This window comes from Coloeus monedula (genome assembly GCF_965178545.1).
Source record: "Coloeus monedula genome assembly, chromosome: 10".
Taxonomy (NCBI): domain Eukaryota; kingdom Metazoa; phylum Chordata; class Aves; order Passeriformes; family Corvidae; genus Coloeus; species Coloeus monedula.
The window spans coordinates 2,480,859-2,500,149 of record NC_138790.1 but is presented as its reverse complement, the minus strand read 5'-3'; the positions used below and the strand labels follow the sequence as shown (position 1 = coordinate 2,500,149).

General features: G+C 45.3%; 1 protein-coding gene across 1 annotated transcript in view; it reads right to left on the bottom strand.

Moving 5' to 3' along the window:
• RYK (receptor like tyrosine kinase) overlaps nucleotides 1-19,291 on the bottom strand; it is a gene marked incomplete at its 5' end in the record, with an annotated part of 55,755 nt that overhangs the window by 19,691 nt on the left and 16,773 nt on the right. The window contains 8 exons of the mRNA XM_082287692.1: nucleotides 3,437-3,523; nucleotides 5,987-6,112; nucleotides 8,945-9,045; nucleotides 12,925-13,069; nucleotides 13,716-13,772; nucleotides 16,019-16,153; nucleotides 16,472-16,571; nucleotides 18,277-18,398. Coding sequence (XP_082143818.1) covers nucleotides 3,437-3,523; nucleotides 5,987-6,112; nucleotides 8,945-9,045; nucleotides 12,925-13,069; nucleotides 13,716-13,772; nucleotides 16,019-16,153; nucleotides 16,472-16,571; nucleotides 18,277-18,398 — 873 coding nt within the window. The remainder of the gene's footprint in view (nucleotides 1-3,436; nucleotides 3,524-5,986; nucleotides 6,113-8,944; nucleotides 9,046-12,924; nucleotides 13,070-13,715; nucleotides 13,773-16,018; nucleotides 16,154-16,471; nucleotides 16,572-18,276; nucleotides 18,399-19,291) is intronic.

The following is a 19,291-nucleotide window of genomic DNA, read 5'->3' as shown; positions in this document are numbered from 1 at the left end:
GCAACAATCAACCATGGGGAAAGAATACAGGGAAAAGACAAACTGACAAGGCTGCAGTCACTCTCCACCCAGAGCAGGAAATACCCACAGATGTGACTATTGCCTGATGAGCACAACAGCCACAACATTCACCTTCCCTGGCACAGGAAATGGGAAAACTGACAGCACGTTCCCTCTGTCCATGTTATTGGAAATAACCCCTCTTGAAAGGGTATGGATGCTGTAATACACTGACAGCTGAAGGAGGGACACATGAAAAGAGATCCACTGTGACAGGCACTGAGGGCATGACTTTTCTTCATGGATTTTCATCCAGAAACCATTCCCTGAACAGCACAACCTTAACACCTGTCCTAGTGGAGCAGAGCTCTTCTCCTAACAGCCCACAAACTACAGCTCAAGGCCCATCTGTAACACTTGTTGGGCTGAGGGGGTTCAGCCTGGAGAAGAAAATTTTCCAAGGACACCTTTCTGTGGCCTTTCAGCACTAAAAAGTGGATTGTGAGAAAGACTGAGACTTTTGATCATGGCTTGCAGGGACAGGAAAAGGGTAGATTTATATTGGACATAAGGAGGACAATTTTATTTATTTATTTTTCCCTGTGAGGTCAGACACTGGCACCGGTTGCCCAGAGCAGCTGTGGCTGCCCCATCCCTGGAAGTGTCCCAGACCAGGTTGGATGGGGCTTGGAGCAACCTGGGACAGTGGAAGGTGTCCCTGCCCATGGCAAGGGGTGGGACTGGATGGGTTTTAAGGTCCCTTCCCACCCAAACCCTTCTGGGATTCTAGGATTCTCCTGAAATTCCAGGTTTAAAGCCATAACTCCCCTAATGTCAGAACAGCCAGTGCAGTGTCTTCAGTTTCTCAAGCTCTGACCCTGGTGAGAAGAATGAAGTGCTTATTCTCTCAAGGAGGTTATTCTTCCTCACAGTACCTGCTAAAAAATCCTCAGTTCACATTTTCCAAAGACCTGAAATACTCCATCCCCCTCCCCATTGTTTCCTGACATTTGGGGCACCACTGGACTTCATTTTATCACTTTCAGAGTGCACCTCTGGGTAAAACAAGACAGTTCTGGAGCAGCTCATACTTTTGGGAAGGGATAATTTAATTCCACAGACAAAACCTTTATTCCTTGTCTATTTTCCATGACCCTCAGGCTTTATTGCCTTCAGCAAAGAGATACTTAAGTCAGTTTAATGTTCTCATATCCATCAAGCTTTTATGGTCCTGCCCTGCTCCTGCTCGTGCCAGAACAGCAGTGTGTGTGTGGCCACTGAATGAGATCAAGGAAAAACTCTGGTTACAAGAGAATTTTTGCAGGTTTTTTTCTTCCAAGGAGATCAAGTTCCCAACTTATTACATGTCCCAGCTGCACACACAGCAATCACAGCCAGGGTGTGAAAATGAAGCTGTGTAATATCAGCACTGCAAGTGAGCTGCTGTGAGGCGAGGGGATGTTACAGTTGTTTTCCTTGCAAACTTCTGCTGCCCAAGCCCCACAAGTATCAGCAAAACCTACTCTACACTTTTTCCATATAGATCCTTTTTAATGCTGGGAAATTCTCTACAGTGATCCTATGAATGCCATCACTCTCTGAAGACCTCGCTCCAGTTCACTGCAGCAAATCCTTCCCTGCAAAGGGAAGAGCTTTCTTCCTTTAGGACATCGCTGTGTCACTGACACAAGCCACTGTAAGGGAGAATTATGGATTTAGGAGTCCACTGGAAGTCCCATTTTGGGAAAGCAATTCAATAAGAGGTCATGGGGGGCAGCTAAATTAAGATCACTTTTGACAGATGTTATTGGGTTGTTTAATCCAATGCTAGAAAAAGTAGCTTGTGTGCCAAGGGCTAAGTTTTTGGGAACTATATTAAATAAGAGTCAAGAAAAAAAAAGACAGAACTGTTTGGCAGGGAAAGGGAACAGAAGAAGGCAGAATTCAGAAAATGTACCCAAAATACTGGAAAGAAGGATATTTTTTTGTTTTTAAATAAGAGAAGCCAGGCTGGGAGAGCTGGGGGTGTTCACCTGGAGAAGAGAAGGCTCCAGGGAGAACTCAGAGCCCCTTCCAGCACCTGAAGGGGCTCCAGGAGAGCTGAAGAGGGACTTGGGACAAGGGATGGAGGGATAGGACAAGCTTTAAGCTGCCAGAGGGCAGGGATGGATGGGATATTGGGAAGAATGGGATATTGGGAAGAAATTCCTCCCTGTGAGGGTGGGGAGGCCCTGGCACAGGGTGCCCAGAGCAGCTGTGGCTGCCCCTGGATCCCTGGCAGTGTCCAGGGCCAGGTGGGACTGGGCTTGGAGCAACCTGGGCTAGTGGAAGGTGTCCCTGCCCATGGCAGGGGTGGAGCTTTGAGGTCCCCCCTCAACCCAAACCACTCCATGATTCGTTCTATGATTCTAGGACATGTGAGAGAAAAGAGCAGCACAAGCATCTGATTGTGTCAGAAACAGACCAAGGCAGCTGCTTCCCTTAAGTAAAATACTTTTCTTAAAGGTGGCAGAGAATAAATGGGTAGCAGAAAGATTCAACAACAAAATTCAGCAGCTTCACCATTTCTCAATCAGTATCTTCAAAAATTAATAGCCAGGCAAAAAAAAAAAAAAAGTAGAATGAATTGAAATTCTTACAGACACTTATTTTTTTTGCAAGAAATAATTAAAGAATTTGTCAAATGAAAAACCAAAGGCAATAAGACACCCAACTGAAATGACAAAAATAACTTGTAAAACAACCACTGTACTGGGAATTCGGCAAAACTCTTGTGAGCTACCAGAGATCTTGTGATGATTGCAGAGGAAGGGACACATGTAGGATATGTGGAATGTAGGGATATATGTAGGATACATGTGACAGACATGTAGGACATTTGCAATATGGTTTTCATCTACACCTACCTTGTTCCTTAAGTCTACCTAGTCCCATTTCAATCACTCCAACAAGATATTTCTTGAGTACAGGGGCTCTGTTTGGATAAATTCAGTTCTAAATGCCAGTTCTCACGCTTCTGTTGTAAACCTTAAGGAGGGCAGAAATTATGCCCTGTCTTTTGTACAGCCATGCATTTGTCTAAGATTTTTAAGAGGCATTTCAGGTGTTTTTCAGCAATTTGCAGGGGACAGGGCTGTGACTGGGAAGACAATGACATACTAGGGGAAAAAAAACCAATATAATTTTTACTTAGAAGAATAATAAACAAAAGTATTCAAGGGCAATGACTGAAGGCACTGGTGGAGAACACATGCATTTTTCTTCCATATAAGATTGCTGTTCTCTGTGGCTGAAGGAAGCGTCCAAATTGCTTTTGCTTTTCATCATTTGCGTGTTTTGGGGAGAAGGGGGTTGTTGTAAAGCCAGCTTTGGCACCCTCAGCCTGCAGCACAATTCAAACACCTGCACACAAACCCACTCCTTTATGCCAACATACCTTTAACAGTTTTGACAAAAACTTGTTTCTCTTTACTGGGGTCTTTTTCTTCTATTAGAATTCCATGGAAAATGCGCCCAAACGTGCCTAGGAAGAGAACATCCAATTAGTGTTGTGTGGTTAAGAAACACTGATAACATTAGGAGTGTCTTAAGCAAACAGCACCTTTCACAGCAGAAAGTGAGGAATAACTGCAATTAAAGTGTCCCTAAACCCTAAAAAGTCACTAAGAGAGAACCCAACCACTCTCCAGCATGAGGGGGATTCACAATTACAGGCAGCAAATGCTGAAGTTTTACATAAATAAAACTTAAGGGGACAAGCATGAGAGTGAACTAGTGATAGCAGCAGAGTCCAGTGAAATTAAATATCAATATGATGATGGTTTATTTGTGGCACTTCAGTCAACTCCCTGCACTAAGAACTCCAGGTCCTTTTTCTCACCCACCCAGTCTGGAATTCTAAGCCAGGGCACTTCTCACAAGGACCAAGTTTTTTTTGGGGACATTCACAAGGCAACAGCAATTTTGGCCAGCCAGCTCATATGGAACAGTTTGAAATAACCAGCATCACATTATTCTAAAGTTTCACCTCAGCTGGAAGGTGCTGGGTTTGTTTGGGGGGGTCTTTCAGACTCTCCAACATTTTTCCATTCACAAGACATTACTGATGCTGCTGCAGGAAGAGGAGCTACTCTGAGGAGCTGGGCTGAGAACAACTGGCAACACACACAGAATTAATTGGTTTTTACTGCTCAGCTTGGCAAAACCTTTCTGCACCAAGGTGTGCATCATCTCCACGCAGTCTATTCCAGCATTACAGCCCCTTCCCAGGCATTCCTCCTCCCTGACTAGGTTGAAAGATCTTTGATAGTATGAAATACAGGTCTTAAACAGGGGCAGTGCAACATTTCTGTCACCTACCTTGGGGCTGCAAGGAAACCCTGCATGACAGGGTCTTCACACTGCAATCTCACTAAGCAGCAGCTGAACTCAGGAGGCTCTCAGGCAACCACAACTACACACTACGAATTACTGAAGCAACTAAAACCCTCCTGTCTTGGTTCTGGAACACTTCGAGAAAAGTGCCTAAATACATATTTCCAAAATGTTAAAGCAGGTGAAGCTACGGAAACTACTTGAAGTTTAAAATTAATCTGTGGCCCAGATACATAAAATGTATCTGAGTTCCATGCACACATTTACTTTATCCCCTTCTTCCCCTCTGAAGCTCTTTTGTTCTTCAGTGGCAGAGACCCAACACTGCTGCGATCCTGACCTAAAATTGGTCAGGTCTTTTAAGTCCTCTGACATGTGGATGTGGCACTTGGGGACATGGCTGAAACTGGCAGCGCTGGGGGAGTGTTTGGACTCGATGACCTTAAAGGGCTTTTCCAACCTTAATGACTCTGTGATTAACTTTCGAAGCTTGGGAGTCAAATTAACAGCTGGAGGCTAAGAGATGAGATCCCACAATTAACTGGGTCCAAACTGCATTCAACAGCTCTTTGTGCCTCATCTGGCAGAACAGGGCAGCTTTGTCACCAAACATCTGAAGCGTTGCTGGGGCACTGAGTCACTTCTAGTCATGGATGACTCCCAGCATCCCAGCTCCAGGCAGCCCACAGGAACACAAAGTGCATCCCACACACCAAGGAAGGTTTTTGCAGAGCCCACACTGGAAGTGAGCACAGAGCTGCCTCTTCAGAGGTTCACTGAACGAGAATGGGAACATCCTCCATTGCTGCTCAGACTAACACAAAGCATTCTGTCTCCAAAGGATGATTATCTCTAATCTCCAGCTTTAGGAAGTTTGATTTCTCAGGGAACAGAGACTCAAAATTGCAGCAGTGAAGGTGAATGACAAAGAAAACCAAATATTTAAGGCTATTTTTCAAACTCAGTATCAACAAGAACCAATTCATGTTGTGCATGAACACTTTTGAAGTGCACATTAAACAAAGAGTGAATAACTCAGGAACTGGATGATCCTTGTGGGTCCTTCCAACTCACGATATTCCATGAAAACAATCAGGTAATCTCTGAATCTTTTATGTAAGGCCTGTAAATGTTGCATCTGCTGATGAGATTTCCAAATCAAAGTTATCAAACTGAGACACCACATTTGGACAATTGAAGTTTTTCTGGGCTTTGGGTTGGTTTTGCTTTGATTTTTATGTTGGTAAGAGCCGCTCTCCTGTAGGAGCTCCCAAAAGTGAGTTACCTTGGCTGCTGACTGAGAGCCCTGACTGCTTACCTCACTCCTCAGCCACCCTTCACTTCAGGGAGCAGCTCATTAAGGCAGACAAGCTGAATGATTTACTGAGCACGCTTGCTCGCTCCCCCAGCCTAATGAACTCTGGAAGCTGCTTTCCCCACCCCTCACACCCCAAATGCAAACATAACTCATCATTCCTCCCCTCCACCAAAGCTATGAAGATCAGGAATGTCATCCGTGAATGATTTCAGAAAAATCTGTCAATAAATATGTATTTCTATTTATGTAACTACACAGTGTTGTAGGAATGAAGTGTCTGAGTGCTGTAAATACCTTCTTGGAGCACGTCTTTGAGGGTGATCCTCTCCCTGGAGATGGCTATGTCCTTCACTTTAGCTTTGGCCTCCATGAGAGTGACACTTTTCAGATCATTCTTCTCTATCCGTAATGTGGGATAACCTGAGGAGCCAGCAGAGCCAAACAATCCAACATAAATACCCTTGGAATGAGAACAGGCACAGGGCTTCACCTCTGCACCACCTATGGCTCCACACACAGCGGAGCAGCACGGTCTTAAATGTGTTATATATTAATTTTAGAAAGATGATAATATTAAGCAACAAAAACCACAAGAATAATCATCTGCAGGGAAAGAAATCACACAGGAATTCTCTGTAGTGTCATGCAAACAACTTTTATTATTAACTCCAGGTGAAGGAAACTCCTGTACTGAAGGTGATCAACACTGCACTGCCCTCAGGAGGAGGAAATAGAGAGAGTGTTGGAAAACTTGGAGCAGGGAAGATGCCTTACCCCAGCAGGGCATTAACAAACTACCAGTGCCCTCTTCTGGCACTTCCAGACATTTGGATACACCAGTAGAGTCAGAAAAGCTGGAATATTTTTGTACATGTGTATGGATCATTAGAGAAATCTTGAGAATTACTCTGATAATACTTCAAAATTTAAATGTTACTGAAAACAAAATTATGCAACTGTGAAATGACCAGGAATGTCAATCTTGATTCTTTCACACATCCAACCTTTTCTCTTCTCCTATTTTCACCATTTCCAGTGCTACTGGGCATGTCCCAAAGCAGGTAAGAGACACTGAGAAGCAAGGGCTGCCCCCAGCAAACAGCTGCCACTTGGGCACATTGGCCACCACACTGGGCAAGGTGAGGAGGGTTGAACCACCATCCTGGGCTTGGTCCCCTGCCCTTGGCCAGAGGATTCTGGGTGACAACATTCCAGCAACTGGAACTCAGCTGAATTAACCTGTGTCACTTAGAAAGCCAAACAAAAAACCTGAGGTTGACAGGACATCAACAGCTCAACCTGAGCTGGGATAAGACATTGAGGGGCTGGAGCGTGTCCAGAGAAGGGAACGGAGCTGGGGAAGGGGCTGGGGCACCAGGAGCGGCTGAGGGAGCTGGGAAAGGGGCTCAGCCTGGAGAAAAGGAGGCTCAAGGGGGACCTTGTGGCTCTGCACAAGTCCCTGACAGGAGGGGGCAGCCGGGGGGATCGGGCTGTGCTCCCAGGGAACAGGGACAGGACAACAGGAAAGGGCCAGGAGTTGTGCCAGGCGAGGTTTAGATTGGGCATGAGGAAAAATCCCATTCCCCAAAGCGTTGTCCAGCCCTGGCACAGCTGCCCAGCTGGTGGAGTCCACACTCCTGGAGGGAGTTGAAAGCTGTGTGGCACTTGGGGACACGGGTGGCCTTGGCAGTGCTGGGGGAACAGCTGAACTTGGTGATCTGGGAGGGCTTTTCCAACCTAAATGATTCTGTGACTCTAAGAGATGGAAAATAAAAAGGCTGGGGAGGACTCAGGTGACAAGAGGGAAAGCAGCTCTAGAGTAAGTTGCAGGATAAGGTCTCTTCCAAACCCTGTGAAAAGGTATTTTTTTAACATTTCATACGTTAAATTTTTAAAAGACTGTTTTTAATTTAATGCTTTTAAGAAATAAATTTTAAAGGCAGCTCTTTGAGAGGGAAAGATGAACTCAGATGACAAATAAGATCCTTTTTTTTTTTAGGGAGATACAGAACAATTTAGAAGCAAGCCAAATCTCTCCCAGAGTTGCAGTTCAACCTCAGGTAAACACCTGCTTCTACACATGGGGAGGAAAAAAGGAGAACACAGGAGAGCTGAGAGTAATGACAACCTTTCTGCTGCGCTCCCTCATGATGGGACAGTCACTGTCACCAAGTGCCATCAGAGGACAGTGGGAGAGACTTTGGGGTGCTTTAAAAAGCCCCGTGTGTGTCCCTATGCTGGCCACCTTCCCTCCAACTGGAACAGTCCCTTCCCTGGAGCAGTGCTGGATGGGACAGTCCTCCACCAGACAACAATTTGAGGAGTAAAAATTCCACAGATAATAAATATGTTCAATTAGCTACAGAATTAACTCAGAACACAGCCAAGAGCACTTGGTCTGTTCAACCTGGAGGAGACAGAGACCTGATCTCCATCTGCAGCTCCTCCTGAGGGGCAGCTCTGAGCTCTTGTCTCTGTGCCCAGGGACAGGAGGACCCCAAGGAATGGCCAGAGCTGTGTCAGAGGGGTTTAGGTTGGAGATCAGGGAAAGGTTCTTCCCCCAGAGGGGGCTGGGCACTGCCCAGGCTCCCCAGGGAATGGGCACAGCCCCGAGGCTGGGGCAACATTCTCAGGGATGCCCAGGGTGGGACTGCTGTGGTGTCTGTGCAGGGCCAGGGGCTGGCCTGGATGATCCCTGCCCGTCCCTTCCAGCTGGGATATTCCGTGATTCTGTGGTATCAGTTACCAGACCAGTACAGAAACTGCTGCCACCCTTCCTTTCCACTCACTGCTCTCTCTCTTCAGCTACTTGGTATCACTTCAAGCACAGCTGAAAGCAACAGGAGACGAAAAGAGTAACACAACAGGATTCACGCACAGGGGATCGATCATCTGCTCTGGTAACTGATCCCAGGGCTGGGTGGATACATCCTGTTCTCTCTCTGCTTGGACTGCACGAGGTAGATTCTTCCCAGTGTTAAAGAACAGATGCTTCACCGCTACTGGTGAAGCCTAGCTGGCTGACTGCTCTGGGTGCAGGGAAAATAACCCAAGGGACAAACACAGTCTCATGCTCATATGATCACTCACATGCCCCCGAACTCACTCCTGACTACAGCATGGCTGGATAAAACACACATTGTGTGAATTCAAGAGGCAAAGTGACAAAGCCAGAGGATTATTCATGCTCTCCTCTTGTACTTGACACCAAAGCAGTGTGGCAGGAGGGTCTGTGCTTAGATTAACACTTACTGGTTACTGGTGTGGCGTTGTTGGGCGTGTCAGCCCGCAGGTACTGCGTCGTCTGCGTGGAGGGCTGCGAGAGCCCCTGCGAGCTGCTGCTGTCGCTGATGCTGTTGGGAAACAAAATTACACATCAACATCGCTGCTTGCCACTCCAACACATTCCAAATTAACTTCCCGAGGTGAAAATCAGGAGATTTTCCAGGCAAGACTTGAAATGAGTAGAGTTTTTGAAGTCTCGCACACATGAAAATATATTTCAGGTAACTCATAAATCTTGGCACTACGGTTTGTGGAGCATGAACAGCTCCCTCCTATTTGTTTTCCAGAATTTGCTCTATTTTCTAGTACTTCTCCTCACTTTTGAACAATCAAAGTCACAAAACATTCCTTACCAGAACCACCCTGTCACACCAAGAACAGCTATTATATGCCAGAGAAGCTTTGCACATATTTCTCTCATGGCACTGATGTCCCACTCAGACGAGGGCTCTGTTTTACAGCCCAAACTGCTCTACTGACCCTACTTTGTCACTCCCCTCCCTAAGGGTACCTGCTGCCCCTTCCAGCACCACCTAAAATGTGCTTTTTGAGATGCTTTCTTTGGGCAGAATGACCAGGGGTCCAGAGTACCCATGAGACAGGTAAACCACAGCCTAAACCACAGCAGGCTGATTTCTGCCTTATTTTCATAATCAAAACCCTACAAAAAGGGCTGTCAGCAGGTCAGATGGCAGGCCCAGAAGCTTTTCTGATGTTCCCCCCCTCAAACACACAAACATCCCCCCCTTTTATCCAACTTCAAAGCTTCTCCACTGCTGACTGCATTGGGAGGACAAAGAGGAAATTGGTTTAGGATATCACCTCTGCTTTGCCAAATAATCAACATTTAATGTTTCTTGGGCTGCTGCTGAGCACTGACCAAGCAGTGCCAGCCACCCCCTGTAGGACTGTCAGACATGGCTGGCGATGCCCTCCAGGCCCACAGCTACCTCTGAAGCCAGGCTTCCTTTAAAAAACAGAAATCCAAGTCCACTCTTCCCCATTATACCATAACCATGGATGCACCCACTGAATTTTTTCTTTGGAACAGAATCTACTGAATACAAACTTACTCATTTATAGCTGACCTCCATCTCTCCCTGGAACCATTTTTTTACAGTTATTCCCACATTCCCTGGCTTCCAGGTGCAGGATTCCAACACAGCATTTAGCACAAGGCTAAAAGCCACAGATGCTGGTCTAGCTACTCCCCTTTAACTTCCTTCAGAGTTTTTGAATGAATATTCTCTGGTGCTGGCAATTTATTGCTGCTTATTTGAGCTGTTCCCACTATGGTATCCATGAGCTGCTTCAGGATGATGCACTCTGCAGCGAGCTCCCCAGGAAGGAGTGTCTTGGCATGGTGTCCACATCACACACCAAGGCACAACTTGCACTTCCTTTTCTTGCTCTGGCTGGAAACTCCTTTTGTAACCTGATCACCCACCAGCCCTGCGCATTCCTTTGGCTGGAGGCAAGTGTGAGAAAGGAATTATTTATCCTTTTAATGCCTGTTGCAAGTTTGAAAAACTCCCTTTTGGGTTGGCTTCTTTCTGGGTTTTCGGTTTAACTCGATTCCTGAGCTTCCTCACTTGCATATTTTGTCAGCTATTTGAATGATGCCTTCTTGCTTTAATGACTCCCATTATCCTGCTGTTAAACCATGCCAGTTTTCCTTGGCACTCTTCCAGTGCCTTTGCTCTGAGATTTGCAGCATTTGCTGTGGACTTTCCAATACAATGTTCCTAAATAATCCATGTGCAGCCTGTAAACTCGGCTGCCTGGCTTGAGCTTCCAGTTAACAACCCTCCTCGGTTTTATTTAATTCTGGAGGTTGAAATTAAGAGCACCAGTGGGTTTTCCAGGCTCTGTTGCTCCTGGGAGGTCGTTAACCCTTATGACATTGTCATATTCCATTCACAAACCTTTTACAGAAACAGTCTGAGATTATTATTCACAACCAAATGAGAAGTTGTTGCTTCTCTCGGTGAGTTTGTTCAAAACAAACCCCACAGCTCCTGATTTTCAGGCACATTTTGCTTCTGTTACACCTTTGCTCCGGCACTGCCTGAGCACAGCTTTTACACAGCAGCACACCCACAGTTCTGCCAGGCCAGGCACCTTCAGGCTCAAATAAAAAAGTCATCATCTCATGGTGCCTGAAGAGCTAAACCCCAGGAGCTGCACAAACTTCATATAATCCCTCAGTGGTCTGGGTTGGAAGGGACCTTGAAGATCATCTTGTTCCAATCCCCTCCCACAGACAGAGGAAGCCCCCTGAATTTATCAGAATTTATTAGCAGGATATACAGTGATTCAGAGCAAATTATTAATACCCGCAATCCAAAGAGGACTAACATTAGATGGATTTTTAGCTTTATCTCCACAGAAGGTCAGCTGGTTTTTTTAGGATTTTTACCTTGTATCTCCACAGAAATCCAGTGCAATGGAGTAGATGGAAGGACACCTGATCACACTGCCGGGCTGGCCACCTCAAAACCTCACAGATGACACTATCCCACACTATAAATGTAATGTTTTTCCTTTCTGAATTAAAGCAAGCTGCACATCCTTTAACACCTTCAGCTGATTAAAACTCCTCAATCAGACAATCAGGCACAAAGGATTTGAGGAAGGCTGACAAATTCATTTGGTTACAATCAACTGAGAAACCACAACTGCTCGATGCACTGGCACCACCAAAGCCACATGGGCTGGGGACACCAGGGGAGGGAGTGGCAGGGAGAAAACTGAAAGGAACAGATGAATGGATAAAGGGAGGATGAAAAGATAAAGCTACTCCATGAGGCTGCAGGCAGTACAGAAGCAGTTCAAGACATCCTTTAGTTCAAGATATCCTTTCACAGGGGTGACCACCCACAGGCCGACTGTTTTCCAAAGGATCCAGTTTCACACTGCCTGCTCCTGAACAGTTGCATCTGATGCAGGCTGTTCACACAGCCTCAGTCCACCTGCTCTTCCAGCCTCCCTTCTCCTCCGTGTTTAATCCCCACTCCAATGCCCTTGGACTCATGTTACAAGTCCCTTTCCCATGCATGTGCTACAGTTTTTCCGGACTGGAAATATATCTGGGAGAGCCCAACATTGCCAGTTTTAAAACCAAGCAGTTGTAATGCTCAGACTGCACCCCAAGGCCAAAGTGAACACTGGAAGATCAATCAAAGTAGGGAAAACTGAAATTCAGTCTCCTGCAGATGTCAGTAAAACCCAAATGTTTTCACACAATTGTGGATCACAGAATGTTATGGGTGGGAAGGGATCTTAAAGCTCATCCAGTCCCACCCCCTGCCACAGGCAGGGACACCTTCCACCATCCCACGTTGCTCCAAGCCCTGTTCAACCTGGCCTGGAACACCTCCAGGGATGGGGCAGCCACAGCTTCTCTGGGCAACCTGTGCCAGGGCCTCCCCACCCTCGCAGGGAAGAATTTCTTCCCAATATCCCATCTAAGGTAAAATAAAGGTAAGAACTCCAGCAGTGGGAAGCCATTCCCGTTTGTCCTGGCACTCCAGGCCCTTGTTCAGGAGCCCCTTTAGGCACTGGAAGGGGCTCTAAGGTCTCCCTTGAGCCTTCTTTTTTCCAGTATGAACACCCCCCGCTCCCTCAGCCTGCCTTTCCAGTGTGCCCAAGTCAATTTTTCCTTCAATCCTGACAATCCCTGCAGATCTGATTCTGTCGGAATCTTCCCCCTCCACACAAATATTCTGGCAAAACCTGAACAACCCTTCCACCTCATAAACAGCAGAGCACCTGCAACTGCTGCCTTTCTGCAGCACAGCTCTTACCACAACCCTACCCAGGCAGTATCTGCTACAGCTTGCCACTGGGAGCAGAAATTGCAAACTACCCCAGAGTGCTCATTCTGAGACCAAACTCCCACAAATCTGGGAGTCCCAAAACCACACTGGGAAAGCCTGAACACATACCTGTCATCCAACTCTATCCTTTTCATGCTGTGGAGGTGCAAGACAGCCAGGATTATTGCCACCAGGAATATCACAGCACAGCACACGCCCACACTGATATAGAACACCCGGGTCGAAGTGGTGGGAGCTGCGTTTACAGGATCGACTGGAACAGAGGTGGAAAGTTACTGAATCCTCCTCAAAAAGGAGAAAAACCAACAAAAAGCCCCAAATAAAACCTCCAAGAAACGACGTTTTGTTAGTTTGTTACAGCACCACAAGCAGAGGGGCTGGAGGCAGGGAGAGGCAGCAGCCTCAGCCACCCCAAATGTTCAATCAGGAATCCTGGAGAACAACTACCCTGGAAGAGACAGTGGGAGGTAAAGAGAGCACAGAGCACTCTTTCCCACTGCTTTCCAACAACATTTTGGCAAAAACGTTCCCATTTTGGGAATTATGGAGCCACAGTCAGACAATGACGTTTCCAGCCAGAAGGGGAGGAAAGGAAACTACCTCATTCTATTCCTTCAATAGTGAACAGCAAACCAGACAGGTCCTAAGGTCAAGAAAATAGATCAGTCTTGTACGGAAACCAGAGCCCCTCAGATGTGATACAAAAGTTTTAACAAGACTTGGAAAAGGTTTTTTTCCTCTTCACCAGTTAAAACAATTAATTACCAAAAAACCACTGCAGTAAGGGGTATAGCAGAGACTACCTGGGAACTGTTTTCATAGGGGAAAGCTGTGGAATCAAAGCACATATCAAGTTTTTCAGTTTTTAAACCCCAAGTTGTACATTCAGGATTACTTACAGATAGCCTTGCTGCTGTTTTTATCAGCTGTTGGAGATTTGACTTCTGGTTCGAGCTCTAAAGAGATGAGAGAAAGCCATGAAGTTTGGAGTACATTTATTATTGCAGCCCTTCACATTGCCTCAGGTATGGAAAAATGGATGTGCTTTTCCAAAAAGGAGAGCTGACTCGAGGACTACACTTATCCACACATTTCCATTTAAATACCTAACCATGGTAGAATTAAAACACACTGGAGGTCAGGTATTTCACCACTGAAACACACAGGAGGTCAGGTATTTCACCACTGACACACATGTCCAGTGAGGCAAAGCTTGAACCCCCTGAATCCATCTAAAACCCTGCAGCTTGCCCCAGGTCCAAAGCAGCAGAAAGAAGAGGTGCAGAATACATGTTTGCTAAGGCACTAAACAAAGACCTCACAGAATCAGTTCTGAATGGGAGAGAAAATCATTCCTGGGATGTTCAGTCAAGACTGCCCTGATCTTTTGGAGGAAATCCTGGCTCCAGTCTAATGTTGCTCATCCTAGGAAGGGATCAGAGATGCAGCCATGGACACTGTGCCTTCTCAGCTGATGCCAGTCAGGAGTTAAAGAGTTAAAACAAGATGAAAAAGGAGATACCCATTTAAATACTCATAAGTATGCAACTGAAGGCAGGAGGCCAATGCTCAGCTCATGTCCTTTAGAAAGTGGGTAAATGTTCATGAGGCTTCCTCTGAGTCTGGTTACCAAGAGGAGCAGTGCAAACCTGGGGGATGCAGGCTGTGGAGATGCCTGCAGACGAACCCCCCTGAGGATCTGCAGGCAGCTGAGGGAATCCCATGGATTTCTGTGGCTGCAAAGGCACAATCCCACTTGCACATCCCCCTTCCTACTCCTGGCTGTGTCCAACACAGCACAGTCCCTTCCCATTCCTTGGTAAGCCAGTTTAGCTTAGGAAAAAGGGAGGAAAAAGCCAAGGGAGGGAAAAATCAGAGCTTTTATTTTTTTATCCCTTTTTTGAACTTGAGGAGGAACTCTCAGGAATTCCCTGAGCAAAACCACTAGCATGTTCCTGCATATTCCTAACTTATGCATTAAATTCAATCAGAACCCCCTGTATGCTCTACACCAATCAACTCACACCAAACAAAGCCTTTTTTTGGTTTTTATGAACCTGCAGAAATGAGATCTTTGTAAGGAGCACTTCTGATGGTTCAGGCAGTGGCTCTGTCTCACCGCCCAGAGAATTGTGTGGTGCCTATGGAAAGCTCCATCACACATCCACAGCTCAGTAAGCTGTGAATGGATCAGCAGGGCTGACTTCCCTCACTTGGAGTGTTTGAAAAAACACCCAGGAAAACACGAAATAAAGGTAAAAACATCAACATTATCAGCCAGACCTCCATTTTTACTAGAAGGAGATACACACTTTGAATTAAGAATGGTCTTCCTGAAGCCTCAATGCAAGGAACATGAGTATCCCAACGTTATGTGCTACAAGGAATGGTTGCCTCTTCCATCCATACCTTCCACAAGTTTATCCTTAGAATTTATACTCAAGAAAAGTGATAAACCTCCCTTTGGAATGATAGCTACTGTCCTCAAAGGCTCCAAGTAAGCTGAACAGAGGCAGGAGGGGCATGCAAAGAGAGAGGTGGCCATCCCCCAATACTGCCTAGGAGTGGGACACCACAGCCATTTTTAAGGAGGGCACAGCTCTTGGGATTCTCCAAAAGAATTTTCTTCTGATGCCTATGAAAATACTATGAAAATTCTAGGTAGCAGCAACAGTAAACAGGAACAATCCAAGAATAAATTACGCTTGCAGATTCCCAAGTGGTAACACAGAAGAGTCAGTCCAGGATTTCCAAAATCTGGATCATGTCCCAAGATCATTTTGTACTTCACATCCAACAGACTAATACCTCCTACACTCACTAAACAGCCAATTTTATCCCAATCTATAAGGTAAGTAGATTTTCTTGGTAATTCTTAGAACAATTTGAATCCTCAGAATGTTGCAGTTTTGAGGCAACTGCTTTTTTCTTTCCAAACACAGAGAAAATGCTTTTTGTTATATATCTAAAAAAAGGTCAGTCAGTGCAGCAGAACTCTTGGGGAAAGTTGTTCATTCACCAGCTTCTGCTTTAACCAGAAGTCCCCATTCCTCTCTGAAAGGCAGAATTTTACCTGGTTTCTTCTGATCCTCCCCAAAATTCACTCTCTTACTCCTGTCCTGGATCATACACCATCCCACTCCCCTGTCCTATCATACTTAAACAGCAAGAACTTTTAAATATCTGAAACTTAATCTCTTACTTTTGTAGCACATTTTCCTTCGTTTGAAATTCAAAACTGTGATGTTTTTTGAGGAATTTATTGTTAAGTTGAGCTGCATCAGTATTGTGACGTCGGAGTCGAGTCTGCCAGTGCAGGAGAGTTCGACACGGAACACTGTGAACACAACACAGGGGTCACAGGGGAGTGGGAGCCATTCTCAGACACTGGCATGAGAGAACATTTAAATAAGGGCCTTTTGAGATGATGTTTATGAAGTACATCATAAACATCATAAATTAGCACATTATAAAGAACTCCATACCAAGAAATGCTATTTTAGTCTTCACGCCTCATCACTTCAGCTATCAGAGCACTAAAGGATGCAGATTTTAAATTAATTTATGTCAATTTTATTAAGCATTTTATTAAAACTGCATTTGTGGCTAAATAACCATTATTCATCCATGAGCTGGATGGGGGTGGGAAGTTTACCTGAGAGGGTGCGAGGAACTTCTCCTTGCAGAGAAATATTGGCCTGGGGCAGAGCCATAGCCATGGGATCATGGACCTGAAATCCCAGTTTATACTCAACCTGTAACAACAGTTGGGAGAGAGAAAACACATCAGAAATCTGCCCAGGAGTAAAAAGAAATGCAGCATCCCTTTTCATAATTCTTCTTGAAAATAAAAACCCATACATTATTTTCAAGGAGTGCTGGTAATTTTAGGCATCCATATTGCAAGTTTCTTATGTGACATTTAAGTATCAAGACTTTTGTGACAGTTCAAATTAAGAAAGCCAAAAGAGAAACTGCTCTTAAAATCCGGGGCAGAATTCAGAGTGCTGTATTAAAAAAAATTCCCCCACAAACCTCACTTGATAATACTTTTTAACTTACTTGTTCAAAAGTCAGTTTGTTAAAGCTGTAAGAATTCAAAAAATTCCCCCTCCCCCAGTCAGTTTTACAAACAAAACTGCTTAGAAATAGTTTATTCAACTATAGTCAAGACTTTGTTTCCACTTAAGAAGCTGACTCTGCAAACATTCATTCAAAAAAAAAGTACAGGACCTACTCTTAAGTCACAAGATCTTGGAAATTCATCCTACCCCTCCACTCTCAGCTGAATGAATTTGTTTGACTTTGTCCCAATAGTTAGTTTTTCCCCCTTTCTAAAACATAATAGGGTTGACTTCTGTTATGAATTTATTTTTCAGTCAAGATGCCAAGAGAAGAGACACAAAGTTTCTGAGCTCCTCCAAGCTGCACTACACCAAGCTAGAACGGAAGATGCTGACGGGTGGAATCACAGGAATGGGAAGCAGGGCTCCACAAGCTCCAAAATCCCTCCTCACAATTCACAGCCAGGCCCAAGGAAACCCAGGGCAGGCCCAGTGATGCAGGCAGCCCACGGCTGAAGCTGTGACAAGGGAACTCCTACTCAAATGGCAAGTGACTGAAGTGTCACTGTGCATGTGGAATATGGTATCGCGGCTGCCTGGCTCTTGACCCAATTCCACTGCAGGCCCAAAGTCACTTCTCTTAACAAGTTACATCTCAAAGGGAACAACAGTGGCAGGAGGAATCTTCAGGACCTGCACTGGTGGAGTTGTTTAATGCTACTGCTCCTCCTGCAGCCTTTCCTGCTTCAGGGCAGAAGAACAACCATCACTCAAGTTTAAAAAAACCAGAATGAACATCTGGCAGAGACTAAACAGATCATTTCATATATGAAAATAAATTGTTAAGTAACTGGAAATGCTTCAGAATGTAAGAGCATATGCAATCTCTCTGACAGCTGTTGCTGCATGCTCCAGGCATAGTGATTAAGTGACATAAAAACCCTTTCCATTTAATCAGGGCTCAGTAATAACATACTGAATGCTGCTTTTATAGGCTCTCCATGTCTCCAAGCATATGTTTCTAGAAATCTCTACAACAATTGCTCTATGTATGATTTCCAGAGGCTTCAGTTCATGGCTGCCCTTCTGTGTGTCCAATGCACCAAAGGAAGAGATTCCACAGCCAGTGGCTTGCATGCATGCATGCATGGACCTTGCCAGAAGCAAGAAGTACAAAATACATTGAAATAAGTGCTTAAACTTTCTAAAATAGGGAACAGCTTGGACGTATACCAACCATCTTAACCTGCTGCCTGCAGTCATATAAGTAAGTATTTTGCACATTGCATATGCTAATTTTTGCAAAGAAAAAAACCCTTAAAAGATAGCAGTGGGTATTCAGCAAGCAGAACAGCTCATGTCTCAAGTACCCAGAGCAGAAGTCATGCCTGCTCACCTTGGATTTGGCATGCCAGGTGAAGTGGAGATTGTTGGTCTCGCTGGGTATGAGGAGATTGAAGGACAAGGCATAGTGATTAACCACATCATTCCTCACGTAAGACAACTCTGCATCCAGACCTGCAAGGAGAAAGAGTAAGACAGGGAAGAACAGGACCAAACACATTGGAACAAACAGCTTTCAGGACCAGCAGCTCCACAGCAAGTTCAAGCAAACACTTCCCCCAGTCCATACATTCCAAGGCAGGTTTGGAGACCAAGGCCCACAGACGTCAGCTCTCACAGAGTGCTCCAAAGCCTTACAGAGCAATCACTTCAGAGGTGCCACAGCCTAAGGAACAGGTAAAAGCTGGAATATAGTGGAAGGAAACACAACTTTTCATACAAACATCCAGGAGAGTCATTGCAGGCTCTCCTGAACATCCCCTGTTCTGCTTCTGGGAATCATGGCTCGATTTGTTTACAACTGTGTTCACTCAAACCAAACTGCTCTGGATTATCAGCCAGTTAATCACAGGTAATTCCTTCTGGAATAGCTCATTCCTTGAGCCCAAGACACCTAAGCAGTATGGAATTAGCTTCAAGGTAATTAGATCACAGAATCCCAGGAGGGTTTGGGTTGGAAGGGACCTTAAAGCCCATCCAGTCCCACCCAGGCTGCTCCAAGCCCCATCCAACCTGGCCTTGGACACTTCAGGGATGGGGCAGCCACAGCTTCTCTGGGCAACCTGTGCCAGGGCCTCACCTCCCTCAAGGGAAGGATTTCTTCCCAATATCTAATCTAAATCTCTCTTTTATAGTTTAAAACCATTCCCCCTTGCTCTATCACTGTCTGCTCGTGTAAAAAGTCACTCTCCCTCATACAGACTGAGAGGTGACATTTGTACACCCAGCAATAGTAACATTTTGTGGCTACCCTTTGCTCTCTGAACATTTAAACACACCTAGAGACCTGAAAGCCCCACAATACTATTCATTACAGAGCACTAAGGTGCATTTCCCTAAATAAGACA